The sequence below is a fragment of the Anoplophora glabripennis genome, unplaced genomic scaffold (assembly GCF_000390285.2).
Source record: "Anoplophora glabripennis isolate ALB-LARVAE unplaced genomic scaffold, Agla_2.0 scaffold284, whole genome shotgun sequence".
NCBI lineage: Eukaryota > Metazoa > Arthropoda > Insecta > Coleoptera > Cerambycidae > Anoplophora > Anoplophora glabripennis.
Genome location: NW_019416385.1, coordinates 138,052 through 154,203, shown reverse-complemented (window position 1 = coordinate 154,203; position 16,152 = coordinate 138,052). Strand labels below are relative to the sequence as shown.

The 16,152-nt window shown below is 31.2% G+C and overlaps 1 protein-coding gene across 6 annotated transcripts in view; it reads right to left on the bottom strand.

The window, feature by feature from the left end:
* Positions 1 to 1,549: 1,549 nt before the first annotated feature.
* The window catches only part of LOC108906321 (B2 protein-like), a 22,149-nt gene continuing 7,546 nt past the window's right edge, over positions 1,550 to 16,152 (bottom strand). The window contains exons 1-2 of one of the 6 annotated variants that reach the window (XM_018709549.1): positions 10,882 to 10,908; positions 1,550 to 1,959 (exon numbers count right to left, since the gene is read on the bottom strand). In XM_018709549.1, coding sequence (XP_018565065.1) covers positions 1,579 to 1,959; positions 10,882 to 10,893 — 393 coding nt within the window. In that variant the 5' untranslated portion in view covers positions 10,894 to 10,908 and the 3' untranslated portion in view covers positions 1,550 to 1,578. Of the gene's footprint in view, positions 1,960 to 2,344; positions 2,451 to 7,769; positions 8,181 to 8,605; positions 8,674 to 10,881; positions 10,969 to 13,787; positions 14,184 to 16,152 lie in introns of those variants that run through there. The other 5 variants (XM_018709545.1, XM_023454387.1, XM_018709550.1 and 2 more) reach the window with 5 other exon arrangements.

The following is a 16,152-nucleotide window of genomic DNA, read 5'->3' as shown; positions in this document are numbered from 1 at the left end:
AAAGCAGCTCGTAGTCTTAAAATTATTTACCTATCATTTTTTATCCAATGAAATACGGTAACCTGTAATGCGGGTATCCCAGAGAGCAATAGCCATACAGCAACCACAGAATTATCGGGTAAAAATACTGAGAATCGACAATGGAATCTGATTTATAGGTAGAAGTTGTACGATATCAGATATACGGGACCTGAAGATGCGTCTAATTGTCGACATTGCCCAAAGTTTTAGGATAAATTAGGGCGTCTGCGGCCAGGTGGCAGTTTGGTCGACTCCATCATATCTTAGAAAACTAGTTTCAAAAAGAGACAATTTGTTACTTAAACTATTATGACTACAAATATAATAGATATTAACGATAAAGGAGTAATTTGTCAAATTTAAGGGTGTCGATCCCAATGCCCCCTGGATTTTGACGATCCAGAAAAGTTCAAATTTGTGGGCAAACGTGAGACCTTAATTTGACTAATCTCATAGCGCAGCTTATTAAACTAATGTTGTAAGGTTATGGAACATAAAAATCATTCTAAAACATTTCCTTAAATACATCTGTGGCGTACGGAGGGACGTATCACCTCGTCATTTTGAAAAAGAAAGAGATTATATTCTGTTCAAATTGATCTATTGGTTGCGCATAACTCTTGCCAATTCCTCTTAAAATCACAAATTACAAGTAAAAATAGGACATTGAATTTGAAAAAAATTACGTTCAATTGACTGTATATCTTTTATGGAGCTGAATCGATTATGTAAGTTTGGAGGGATTATGACGGGAATATATTCTCCCAGTTTCTGCTTCTAAATAATCGCATCTATCTACAGAAAAAAGATAATTTGTAAAAACTCATCAATTCCTTTTAAAGAACAAACCAGTTAGTTACAACATAGTTGCCAGTCTTCCATTTCGGAGATAGTCAGTATATTTTAATTTTTTTTTTCACTGTAGCAAACGGAAAAATCCTTTTTTACAAAAGGATTTTTTTAAATTTTTTACTCGAAATGCAGTATTTTTAAATAAAATCGTGTTAAACGGCTGGCAGGATGGAGTCAGACTATTTTTATGGGTCCTGAAAGGTCATCATTTAGCAACTATTGGTTTTCCATTGCCACAAGAGCCTGATCTGCTACGATTTTTATATGGAAGCATTTTTTAGAAAAATGTGTTAGATATATTTTTTATTAAAAAAAATAACACCGTAAGATTTATTTACGTCCCCAAAAATAATTGTGTACCAAATTTGAAGAAAAAAACATACTGTGAAAGATAATATCAGGGACTGTACAAAAATACTATCATAACAAAAATTAAAAATTACTAAAACTTACTGAAATAGCCGCTGTGAAGCTTATAGACTTAAGATTTTCTTCATAAAGGCTATAAAATTTTATTCCTGCAGTAAAAAAAATGACAGTAGTTGTTTAACAACTTTTTATATGATATTTCTACATGACGTTTGTAATATTCATTATAAAAGAAAGTTAATTGTTTTATAATTGGTGTGTCAAGTAATGATTTTATTTGTAGTAGGTATGAAAGGAAACTAACAAATAAATTGAATTTTATATTATACAATATGTTTAGAGCCTGTTATGAATGTGTTCATGTCCTCTCAAACCGCCTTGTTCACGAAAGCACTTTCCTAAAGCCAGAGCTGTGTCTTTAGGATCATCCTTCTCAACTGCACATTTTTCTATAGCTTCGTTCAACTTAGTTTCATCCGAAATGAGGCGGGAAAGAGATGTCTTCAAGGCGGATTTGTTTATTTTTCCATCTTCTTGTATTACACCAAATTTCGTGGACATACAAAGCATGTGAGCACCAACTATAGACTTGTCGACTTCTTCTCCTTTATGGTATTTTTTTAAAAGTTCGTCGTCGGCATGAGTTTTTGGATCGGCTTGGCATTCGCTGTGGATTTTCTTGACTCTCTCGTGTTGTTCTTCACTAGCGCAGTGGATCTGCAGATTTTTATACATATTATTAATGATCTCTGAATGACAGACTAATGAAAAGGGCAGAAATAAGAAAAGAATGAAACTATTATAATATTCTCAAATAAATATGTTTTTGCAATAATTTTTGAAGCGAGGAGAACCCCTGGCTAGAGTTTTTAAATATTTAATGTGATAATTTAGATTGCAATATATTTACGAAGTATAATTGTGAAATTTAATTGGTATCCCTTTATCTTTTTCTTATTTTTGAAATTGTATTCCTTGTTATTACTATTGTTTAATTAAAAGTTTTAAATTGTTGTTACATTTCAATTATTTCCTGAGAAGTACCCTTAATAATGAATAATCGACAATAACTGAGGAGTAATTAATAAAATGTTCAACTTACTGAAACCACTAAGGTAGCAATGCAGACAACTATAGCACAAGTTCTCATGATTCGATATTTTCTGAATATTTTCATTTTAAGAGCTCTTTATATACATAGTGATAATTCTATTATCTAAGGGTTATGCGAGGTTAAATGTGTTTGACTGTTTATTTTTTATAATAATCTTACAAAATATCATTTATTAATAATATATTTAAAGCATGCACTGCTTGTTCTCTAGGTATAATACGTATATAATAAACGGTCAGCATTACACTGGAATATTTTTTAACTTGAAGGCGAAACAGTTATATTATATTTTATATTTCAAAATTTTCTGATTGAAGTCTAATAACTCCTCACAATCCTTTTAATAACAATTTATTAAACAACAACTAGTAAGACAGGTCCAAATGTGTTTACACGTCGGTGGACAAAATTTCGAATAGTTGTTGTATGTAACATCAGGTATGTCAAATGATTTTATTAATTAAAACCACACATTAATTTCATTAATTAATAATACCAATAGTAGCAAAAAAATTGAATTTGCTGATATAAAATAGTTGCTATAAAATTCTATTTATTTCTTTCCTTGCGAAATACTTTCAAGTTTTTATCCGTTTTTATCACACTTTCTCGCCATGCCGATGCCGGTCGCATTGCGCGAGGTCAGGTTTTACAGTGGATCAGTTTCCAGTGCCGCACAGTGGGAAATATTGGACAAAATTCTCGCCACTCGCCAACTTTCATTCATCGTCTCGTCGTGATTTTTTTTTAATAATCTCGTGGTAATCCGAATTTTCATATTCCGGTGAGGTTGTTTCGAAAAACCCTTTTTTTAATGCTTAGGGAGCGCCCCAACCTCAATGTCGAAGAAAAATTTTTTAAATATTTTTTAATTTTTTTTAGATATTTGATTCTCCTAACTCCTGAATTTGCGGTTAGGTTATTCTATCAGGCTTCATTGCAAATTTAATGGTTAGTAATAATAAGCCACAATAATGTTTTACAAACGTTTTATTGCTATGTAGATGCTTTTATGGAATTTTTCTAGCAAAAAATTCGAGTTTTCGAAATTTCAAGGTCTTTAGGTTATTTTCAGTTTTAACTAAAGGTTTTGGCGATCGCGATGATGAACACTCAACAAAAATACATTTATACTTTTTATTAAAAAAATAATTTTGTGAGCATTTTTTTCTTTCCAGTTTTGAGGTTAGGTTCTTGGGTTAAGGTGTCAGATTTGGGTACGGTATGGTACAAGGTGTGCGCTCTCGGAAAAACTGTTGATCGAATCTCTGTACAATAAAGATATTTTTCATTCCTTTTATTAATCCTTAATTTAGTGAGTTTAAACTTAGTTAATGTTGGTTTTGAGGTTAGGTTTTTTAGATTCAAATTCATGGTTTGGGTATAACATATTACGTAGGGTTCTATTGAATCCATTTCGTACTTTTGGCATGTGAAAAAAAATTTTTCCAATATAAATTTTGTTTAAGGATTTTAGGTTAGAATTAATAATTTTGAGGTTAAGTTTTTGAAGAAAAAACATCAGATATGTCATCAAGGGTCATAATAATCAATTTTATTTATAGCAGATACTTTTTAAACATTTTTTTCTACAACTGAACATCGTATTTAAAAAAATTTTCTTCGATATTGAGGTTGGGGCGCTCCCTAAGCATTAAAAAAAGGGTTTTTTGAAAAAACCTCACCGGAATATGAAAATTCAGATTACCACGAGATTATTAAAAAAAAATCATGACGAGACGATGAAAATTGGCGAGTGACGAGAATTTTGTCCAATATATCCCACTGTGTGCCGTGCAGAAGTGTATTTTTAAATCATTTTCGAACTGCGTTTTTTGATTTTTTCTACAAAATTGCAATAATAAGAGTCTCCTGTAGTTAAGTTCTGAATCGCCCTGTATACTATACACCCTATCTCCAGATCAACTTTTGAGGCTAAAAACATTTTTAAAGTTAAAATAAAATCTGTGTGAATTGTATAATTAATTAAACTTAGTTAAATTGGTAAAAATAATTATTTATATCCTAGAAAGTAATTAATACAAATAATAACATAAATTAATTAAGAATTCAAATATTTATCATTAAGGAATATTTTTTTAAATTAAGTTATACAGGGTGTCTGGTAAGTACATGATATATTCTCGGGAGTGTATAGGGAAGGTCAAAATAACCCTAGTTTGTCATAAAAAAATTCACAAAGTGCCTCTTGACGAAGATACAGAGCCTCAAAGGGGTGGGTACCCAGCGATTTACTTTTTAGGCTCTAACTTTTGAACCGAGGTGTATAATTTAATGAAATTTTAATATTTTATGTAGGCCATAAAAGCTCATAAAATCATACTATAGTAGATGTTTTACACTGTCAGGGAAGTCAGGAACGGACGAGCAACCACACTCGTTGGGCCAAAATTTTGACAGGTGTCATTTTATAGATCTGAAAACTGAATATAAAATGACATCTATCAAAATTTTTACCCAACGAGTGTGGTTGCAAGTCCATTCCTGATTTCCCTGACAATCTACAATAGAATTTATAAGCCTTTATGGCCTAGTCGGTTTAAAAGTTAGAGCCGAAAAGGTAACTCGCTGGGTACCCCTTTGGTACCCTGTATCTCCGTCAAGGAGCACTTTAGGAATTTTTTTCTTATGGCAAACTAGAGTTATTTTCACCTCCCCTATACACTCCCGAGAATATGCTATATAATTACAAAACACCCTGCATATTAACATAAGTTTTATAAGGATAGTATAAATTTTGAATTTAGAGATAACATGGATTCTCGATATAGGAGGAACAAAATTCAACAATTCACCGCTTCGTTGGCGTTTGGTTTTTATTTTATTCCGATATTTTCCAGGTGGGAAGTTTTTAATTGGAACACCCTGTATATAAAATGAAATGGTAAAATTTCAGTTGTCAGTTTTTTAAAAGTAAACCACCGTCTGCTAAATCGCAACACCCGTGCTAATTCTAGTCTGTTCCATTGTTTTTGAGGATTTTTGCCTCAATAGTTTAAATCATTATGATGACATTTATTAGGAATTACGACAAATCTGGAATATTTATTGAGGTTTATGTTTGTCTTCAAGTATTATTTTCAAATTTATTAATACAAAATTAAATTAATGCAATATTGTGTTCCTTATTGTGAAAATAAAATAGCCAACCAACATGTTAATACTCAATTTTCTAAAAAATATAATAAGCGAAAAGTACGGTACATACTATACAAAATAATAGTGGCGGCCTTTTATTTGTAGTAAGTAAAAAAAGCAAACTACAAAATTGAATTTTATATTATACAATATTTTTAGTGCTTATTACGAATGTGTTCAGGTCCATTCACACCACCATGTTCACGAAAACACGTTCCTAAATCCAGAGCTGTGTCTTTAGGGTCATCCTTCTCAACCGCACATTTTTCTATAGCTTCGTTTAACTTGGTTTCATCTGTAATGAAGTGGGAGAGAGCTTTTTTCAAGGTGCATTTGTTTATTTTTCCATTTTCATCTATTACACCAAATTTCGCGGACATACAAAGTATGTGTGCACCAATCTTAGACTTGTCGACTTGTTCTCCTTTATGGTGTTTTTTCAAGAGCTCCTCGTCAGCATAAGTTTTTGGATCCGCTTGGCATTCGCTGTGAATTGTGTTGATTTTGTGATTACTATTATTTGTTTTTAAATCTTCATTCGAACATTTCAATTTTTCCCTGAGAAGTACAATTAATATTAAATAATCGACAATAACTTGTTCAAATCTTAAGAAGTACCTAATTAATAAAATGTAGGTACAACTTACTGAAACCACTAAGGCGGCAATGCACAACTATAGCACAAGTTCTCATGATTCGATATTTTTAGAATATTGCAATTATAAGAGCTCTTGATATACACGGTGATAATTATGTTATTATCTAGGGGTTATGCGAGGCCAAAATATATATTTTGTTTTTTTTTTTCATAGAAGCAGCATAATAGTATTATCTAATATGATTTATTAACATCACAATTAGGCTATGCACTATCTATTCTATCCAATATGGTAAAATATTAATTAATTTACAGAACATTAACAAAACATGCTACGAAATATATTTTAATCTGAAAGCAAGAAAAGTGGGATCTGGTTTATTTAATAACACATTCCCACAAAAAAAGTTATGCGAGTACATAAATTTGTACTTTTTGATGCTCAATCCGATTCCGCAGCCCGAAAACCGATTTACCATGTCATTTGTAGTAAAACGCTAAAACATCCTCTAAAATAGGGTGAAATTGTGAGGATAAATTAAATATATTTGAGGTTATGTTATATGGAGAGGTAAATTTTTTTGCTGAAACAACTCTTCCAAACTCTTTCAAACGCACTTGGATTTAAATCTCATGTTGAAATTTAGTAGCTTGACTTCTGAAAAAATTCTTAAAATGCGAAATAATTAAATGCTTAAAATAATTAACCCTTGAACTCTGAACAAACTCTGAAAACTGTGGAAATCTCAATATTAACAACAATCCTTATTGAAATTCGGCTGACTCGACATGACGTGATCTAGCTAATTATGACTAAACTAAATTTGTGAAAGGTTATCAAGTGCCTGTAATAACTAATCCAAACAGAAATCAAAATAGTTACGAACTAATTCGTAGTCCTAAAACTCTACCCACCATTTTTTATTTAACGAAATTCGAAAACAGGAGAGAGTACTAACAATAAGATACATTCAGACTAGTAACCTGTACATGTACCTCAGACAAAAATGATCATACAGCAACGATAGAATTATAAGGTAAAAACACTTGATTTTAAAACTTACTTTGGTCCGAAAATGCTTCGCTTACAAGGTACAAGGATATTAAAATCTTACGATTGAAATGGTTTTTCATTAATATCTGAGAATCGACAATTGTATCTGATTTAAATTAGGTACACGTTGTAAGACATCAGATATACAGAACGAAAATATGCGTCGAATTGTCGACATTGCCCACGCTTTTAGGATGTTAGGACGTCCGCGACAATAAATTTCTTGTATAAGACTTGATTTCACCAATCTACTAGTATGTATTTAAGTTAAAGGAGCTAACATAAAAAACCAGATGAAAGATAATGTATCAAACACTGTACAAAAGCATTATCACAACAAGAATTAAAAATTACTATAACTTACTACAATAGCCACTGTGAGACTTATCGAATTAAGATTTTCTACATAAAGACTAGAAAATTTTATTCAATAGATAGTGACAGTAATGGTTTAACATTTTTTTGTATATATTTCTGTATCACGTTTGTAATATTTAGCATAAAATAAGTTAAATAAAGTAGATAATATTATTTTATAATTCGTTCATACACCAATGATTCTATTTGTAGTATGTATGTACGAAAACAAATTAACTACAAAATTGAATTTTTATATTTATTTTGCAATATTTTTAGAACCTATCATGAATGTGTTTAGGTCCACTCAAGCCACTTTCTTCACGAAAGCACTTTACTAAATCCAAAGCGGTGTCTTTATGATCATTCTTCTCAACCGCACATTTTTCCATAGCTTCGTTCAACTTAGTTTCATCCGAAATGAAGCGAGAAAAAGTTGTCTTCAAGGTGGATTTGATTATTTTTCCATCTTCATCTAGTACACCAAATTTCGTTACCATACAAAACATGTGAGCACCAAGTAGGGACTTATCGAATTGTTCTCCTTTATAGTATCTTTTTAAGAGTTCCTCATCAACTTGAGTTTTTGGATCAGCTTGGCATTCGATGTGGATTTTCTCGACTCTCTTTTTTTGTCCTTCATTAGTACAGCGGATCTGTAGATTTTTGTCTTATTAATAATCTCTGTTGACTAAAACAGTCATGAAAAGGGCAGTTATTATATTTATATTTTCCCGATAAATATATTTTTGCAATAATTTTAGTAAGAAGAAATATATGATAATATTTACAGAAATGGTTTGAATTACAAAATATTTATGAAATAAAAATGTGAAATTTAATTTAGCCATTCGTGGTATTCCTTTACTTTTTTAATTTCTTTATTATTTGTATCATAAGACATAAACCAGAAAGAAAATTACATAAACTTTAAAATCATGTTCCTTGTTATTCCTATTAATTGTTTTAAAATTTTTCATTTGTACATTTCAATTTTTTCGTGAAAAGTACACTTAATATTAAATAATCGACAATAACTTGTTCAAATCTTGAGAAGTAATTAGTAAAATATACAACTTACTGAAACCACTAAGGTGACAATACAAACAACTATAGCACAAGTTCTCATGATTTTATATTTTTTGCATATTTCCATTTTAAGAGCTCTTTATATATACAGAGATAATTCTGTTACTATCTAGGGGTTATGCGAGGTCAAATGTGTTTCGTAGTTTTTACTTTTTTTCGCAGAAATGGCATAATAATATTAACTAATATGGTTTGTTAACATCACAATTAAGTTATTCTGTCCAATATTGGTAAAATATTAAAAATCACAGAACATTAACAAAAGATACTCGTACTTGGACATAATTTTTTATCTGAAAGCAGCAAGGTGGGATATGGTTCATTTAATAATTGCGTGAAGGGAATATAAATGGTACATCATCACTATTTACCAGTAGGTAATGCCACTTCAAAAATGTTTGACTTTAAAGTTTCTGAGATTTAACGTCGAAGTAAAAGTGATTTAAACTAGATAAAAGCTTTGACAACTAGAAACTGGCAGACAGTAAAAACTAATCAAAATAGTTACTACTCTATCCGCAAATTTCTATAAATAAGCACAGTTTACATTATCATTAAGGTACGAATTGGCTAAAAGGTTTTGGTAACTCTAAAACTAAAATATAATTCATTTCAAAATATTACTAATAATTACAATTTACTAATATATGATAAATACATAGGAATGCATTTATAGAATCTTGAGGAAAAATACTGTGATTAAAAGCTGTTAAGTCAACAACAAACAAGAAATAAACTATTTCTGACTTACAATCACACAACTAATTAATGTTTATGTAAAATTTTTATCGCAGTGTAAACATATCTGTTAAAAATAAGAGTATTTCAAATATAAATAATTAATCGAATCTATTGAACGTACTTTGTAGCTTATATCTGATTTACATTCGAAAGAATAGGTACTTTGTTATTAACCAAAATTGTATTTACCTNTAATAAAATATACAACTTACTGAAACCACTAAGGTGACAATACAAACAACTATAGCACAAGTTCTCATGATTTTATATTTTTTGCATATTTCCATTTTAAGAGCTCTTTATATATACAGAGATAATTCTGTTACTATCTAGGGGTTATGCGAGGTCAAATGTGTTTCGTAGTTTTTACTTTTTTTCGCAGAAATGGCATAATAATATTAACTAATATGGTTTGTTAACATCACAATTAAGTTATTCTGTCCAATATTGGTAAAATATTAAAAATCACAGAACATTAACAAAAGATACTCGTACTTGGACATAATTTTTTATCTGAAAGCAGCAAGGTGGGATATGGTTCATTTAATAATTGCGTGAAGGGAATATAAATGGTACATCATCACTATTTACCAGTAGGTAATGCCACTTCAAAAATGTTTGACTTTAAAGTTTCTGAGATTTAACGTCGAAGTAAAAGTGATTTAAACTAGATAAAAGCTTTGACAACTAGAAACTGGCAGACAGTAAAAACTAATCAAAATAGTTACTACTCTATCCGCAAATTTCTATAAATAAGCACAGTTTACATTATCATTAAGGTACGAATTGGCTAAAAGGTTTTGGTAACTCTAAAACTAAAATATAATTCATTTCAAAATATTACTAATAATTACAATTTACTAATATATGATAAATACATAGGAATGCATTTATAGAATCTTGAGGAAAAATACTGTGATTAAAAGCTGTTAAGTCAACAACAAACAAGAAATAAACTATTTCTGACTTACAATCACACAACTAATTAATGTTTATGTAAAATTTTTATCGCAGTGTAAACATATCTGTTAAAAATAAGAGTATTTCAAATATAAATAATTAATCGAATCTATTGAACGTACTTTGTAGCTTATATCTGATTTACATTCGAAAGAATAGGTAGAGTAGTTTCAAAATCTAATGAGCCGCGAAATGCGCGAAAGGCGTGACCTATCCACATAATTCTTCTAATAAGCACGTTGTGAAAACATTGACTCAGAATTAGACCACGTGCCGCATTACAACCAGAAATGAACTAAGTCAACTGGCGAACGTTCGTTGTACATATTTTTATTGCTTAAATTAAAATAATAAAGAATAGAGCATTTTATTATGATATTTGTAATAGGAGCAAAGGCTTGTTTACGCTACGAGAGCTCGAGATAGACTGTGAATAATGGATGTAATGTTTTTAGGACGTAGAATAATTTAGGCGATGGTCGGTATTATGTTTCTGCGCATATCAAGGTCAAAGCTCATAAGATTTTGAAACAACTCTACTTTGTTATTAACCAAAAATGTATTTACCTTAATGAACATCAGTTTATTTTGCAATTGAGAAGCCGTCGATTGGTTAGCTTTGCTTCTTTAACTCGTTGTTAGATGTCAGTGTATCTGCACATATACATAAGTAGTATTATTTAGTAAATTAATTATACACTCATTCAAATCCAGTTTATTTAACTTTAAGGTGTCGGAGTAAATTTGTTAATGAGTAGATAATATTTATGCTTACAATTTCCCTCATGCATCCGCGATTCCCACGTATCATAAAAAGTAAATGGTTTAAGCTGCCTTTCACAAACTTATAATAATCTCTTTCGTGTATTAATGTCGTTACGGTACTGTTAGTAACGATATGTAAACAATCCATCAGGTTACACCATTTTAAACAAATTTCGCAGCTAAGTGTACAGTCAAGTAGACTAGTACACTGACTACATTACAGAAATGAATAAAAAATAGGCAATGATTTTTACCTGCTCCCACTGTAGTAAATAGGTTATTAATACATTGTTTTTAAGGAAGTAAGTGGATTTTACCGTAGATGTAGAAGTTGCTATGGACAACGGGAGGTAGGTGAGGTAACTTACCTCCCTAGGGAAAAAAGCGATTTAGAGTTATAAATGCATATTTTATGAACAAATAAATAGAAATATTTAATGAACATTATATTTTATTAATTATGATGAATGAATATTTATAGTAATTGTACAGTTATTACATTTAGTAATATTTATAAAATCTGTATAATTATTCTTCTCGCGTTTACTAATTGTCACATTTTTCTCAAAATGATTGGACGGCTCCATTTCAGTCACTGGAGGCTCAACATTATCTGACTGATCCATTAAAACAGCATGATGCGACGTACTACTAGAACCTGGAGTCGGAGTGTCATTGTAAAGAATCCTGTTGGCTATTTCATATTTGTTACTTAAACTGTCAGCAACATAACTTTCTGCAATTGTGGCTGATTTCCACCCACCATGTCTCTTGATTGCTAATACATCAACTCCTGTATTAGCCAGTAATGTTGCCGATGTTCTGCGGAATGAATGGCCTGTATATGTTTCAGGATGTTCTAGTTTCAAAAACTGTGCAATCTTATATAGGAATCATAGAAAGGGTTATTCTTGTCGACTGTTGGTTGTAACATCTACCTGCTTGACAGCGCATAAGAAAGCGTGAAATTTCAGTTTTAATTTCCAGTCTAATCTTGATTAATTCTTGAGAATTTCTAGGTGAGAAACAGAACCCAGACAAGAAGTAATTGTAAACGTACGTAACATACTATTTTTAGAATCTGGAATTGTAACTACAATACCATCGAAATTTTTGAAATTGACGTTGTCCAAAGTAAGTTTGCATAACTCATCAGAACGGCATGCTCCTGCAATGCTTAAGTTCGTCACTACCGTCATTAGCAAATATGTGTTATCGGGTGCCTGAACGAGAAAATCGTTGACTTGTTCTCTTGTAAAAATGTTCGACTTTTAAGGTGTATAGCCGTTATTCTTACGTTTCAAAAATGCTCTCAGTTTGGGGTATTTTGAGGTATCAAAAGTTTTCAAATTTTTTTTGTGAAAATCGCCACTTAAGCCAACCAAAATCTTTTGTGGCTAAATATTGAGTATTAGTGATTCCTTCAAATTCTGTTCTAAAAGTTGGCCAGGGTTCTACAGAACTGCAAGAAAGTAATGTCAAACATGTCAAGAAAATTTAAAAATCTGGTAAAGTTCAAACCCTCTATGGTTTATATTATGGGTTGCAGAACTAAATTCTCTACAACTCTGCTATAGCTTTCCCTATAATTAAGTGTTTGCAATTGTTTATTAGCCGCTCGTATTTGTAAAGGAAATTATCCCGATTTTCTCGAAGTGACTGTTTCGAAAAAAATAAAAAATGATTTGAAAGGACGGCAAATGGTAATATGTGAAAACCACCAGAACATATGAAAATAGCAGCGAGGATAATTCATGTATAAGATCCATCTCTAAAATGTCAGAAAAAATTGTGAAGTCTAAGAAAAAATAAGCGTTATCGGAACAAAACTTCCAGAATTTAATACAATTTTATCACTAGATACTAAAAAGGTATCTAGAAAATCCGAAATTTTTTATTTCTAAAGTACTATTTACCAATCGACATTCTTGAGTATTGGAAGAACATGTATTTACACAATTTTCACTATTATGCTGACCATACCATAAATCTATAAATTCCATACTGATTTGGCAAAAAAATCGTCAGCGCGGTTGGTAAATGTTTGGGTCCAAAAATGTGGAGAATACAGAGTTGGACAATATCATTGAAGGAAATTTCAACAGGAATATGTATTTACAGCTTTTACAGCCTTTCATTTGTTGGAAAGACAGACAGGAAAGACTTAATTGAGTAGTTTAATTTAAAAATTGTTTAATTGTTTCATATTTCGTGTTAGGGAATATTTAAATGGTATTTATCCGGATATGTATGTGGATACACAGGCAGTTCATTTGCATAGCCTTTCCATTTCCCAGATTTATCTTCTATTGATTTTTTTTCTGGTGGGTTTATTTTAAGGAGATCGCTCGGACCGAAACTGTCGTTTTAAAATCGAAAATAACGAAGGCACATCTCCAAAAATGCTGAGGAATGTGTTAAAAAATTTTTGTTACAGAGTTGCATTGTGTGACGAGAATAATGGCGGATATTCTGAAAGCTATTTGACTATTTACAAGGTGTTGCATTTGAATTTTACGAGGTTTCTCAATTCTCTTGGAGCCCTGTTTAACCCTAAACAACTTTCGAAATAAACTTCGAAAGAACCACTGCTGACATAACTAATGAATTACTAACAGTGTAAGTAGTGATTTTGACGCAAAAAAAATTTGAAAGTTAAATATCTCGAAAAGTATTACCTTGAAATTGATATGAAAGAAAACAGGTAATAAAATTATAATCTTTATTAGATATATTTCTAGAGCCTAATGATTGAGATTATTTCCCTTATGAAAATCGTTGTAACTTTCACGAAAGCACTTTGCCAAAGCCATAGCTGTGTCTTGAGGATCGTCCTTCTGGGCGTTACTACATCTTTCTATAGCTTGATTCACCACAGTTTCATTTAAAAATAAATACGAAAAAAATTTCTTCACTATGGGTATGTTTATTTTTCCTTCTTCGTTTATATAATTTAACTTCGTGGACAAACAAAGCGCGTAAACGCCGATCGCGGATTTATCGATGTCTTCTCCATCATTAAATCTTTTGATCGAGATCTCATTGACACGAGTTTTGGGGTCTGCCTGACATTCCAAGTGCGCTGATGCCTTGAGGCCGCGGATCTACAGAATTTAGTATTACATATTGTCATTTAATTAAAAAGTTATAAATGGAGGAGGGTTTGAATAATTATTATGTTTTTACCAAGTATGTTTTCAGGACTCATATAATGAAACGGTTTTTTTTTTATCAAAATATATATTTTAAACAGTTTGATGAATCCTTTTAACTAATAATATTGGGCAGGCTAAAGCCCCGTCCAGTATCGAATTTCATCAGCAATATACAGGGTGCTTTAAAAAGTGTTGCCAAACTTGATGGGGTTATAGAGAACAGAAAATTATTGTATACAGGGTAATTCATTAACAATGGGAAAATCGANTTCTTGAGAATTTCTAGGTGAGAAACAGAACCCAGACGAGAAGTAATTGTAAACGTACGTAACATACTATTTTTAGAATCTGGAATTGTAACTACAATACCATCGAAATCAGAACGGCATGCTCCTGCAATGCTTAAGATCGTCACTACCGTCATTAGCAAATATGTGTTATCGGGTGCCTGAACGAGAAAATCGTTGACTTGTTCTCTTGTTAAAATGTTCGACTTTTTAGGTGTATAGCCGTTATTCTTACGTTTCGAAAATACTCTCAGCTTGGGATATTTTGATATAGTCACATTCTCCTCTATGAAAATGGTTGACTTAATCATTGAGTATTCACTCCACAAACTCGCCGGTGACTTTAAAGTTCTTGACTTCTCCATGAAATATGCTAGCAGTGACATTTCAGAAACACCAGTATTTTTGTTGTGGCACCATTCTTTGAAATTTCTAAATGCTCGTCCGTAGCGCATTTTCGACTTCTGGGTAATAAAAATTCGCAGGCAGCATTTGCTGCATTTTCTATTTGAAAATGACTCATTTAGAAATAATAATTCAAAACCAGCAAAATTGCAACATTTATGTAGCACACCTTAGAAACGACAAAATCCTAACAACCAAGGTGACTTTGCAAGATTTCGAATAATGTCAAAATATTATACACCACGCAGCAGTTAATTATAATTTACCTCTATCGCCAGTCCTAGTTCCGCTCGGGCGCAAAATCGTTCTCGACTGGTAAATACTTACCTCCCTTATGATGTAAACTATTGCATTTTCGACTATTCAAAATTTAATATGTGACACATGGTTATTGGTTTGACAAGAAACTTGACAAGGAAATGAAAGAGTAAGTTTTCCTGATCAATTCCAATTCAAAACAAATATTTGGAAAACTTAAAACTAGGTTAGTAATAGATATTTAAAGTTATGTTCGAATAAATTTTACGCCTACGTACCATTTTTGTTATTAGCTAAGTTCACTACTATTTTTGCATTTTTTTATGTTTGATGTAAAGCTCTATATTTTTCAAATACATCTTTGTTGTTTCTCTGCTTATGTTAAACCATGAGAGTTGTTTCTTCCTGTCTGTCAGCTGTACTCGTACATTAAGGAACTTGTATAAGTAAAAAATGTTATACAGCCTGTCCCATTAGGAAGTCCCATATCTAAGTGAAAAATTGGGAGAGCCGCATTTTCTTTTTTTTTAATGTTGCCAGATTTCTCAAGATTTATAAACTAAAAATACTTTCAATTATACAGGATGTTATACTTTTCCTAGCCAGATGCTAGCTTTAATTTAAATTTTTTAAATATTGTAGATGATACCAGAAAAATACATATACAGGGTGTTTTTGAATGGAGTAGCATAAATGATACCAGTGAATCTACATTTTAAAAGACCATGATCTGCAAAAAATCAGCTTAGTAAAATGTTCACCCCTGAAAAGATATGGGCCATCAAAGTTTCCAAAAAAATTATGAAAATTGGCTGTATTTTGAAAACCGAACGAGGTACAAATAACAAATTTTTTACAGGTTGTTTACTAATACAGATGCGAGTTTTCAACTATTTTTCGAAAATTTTAACCCCTCGAAAGGGGTTGAAATAACCACCCCTCAAGCCATTTTTTGCCATAACTTTTAT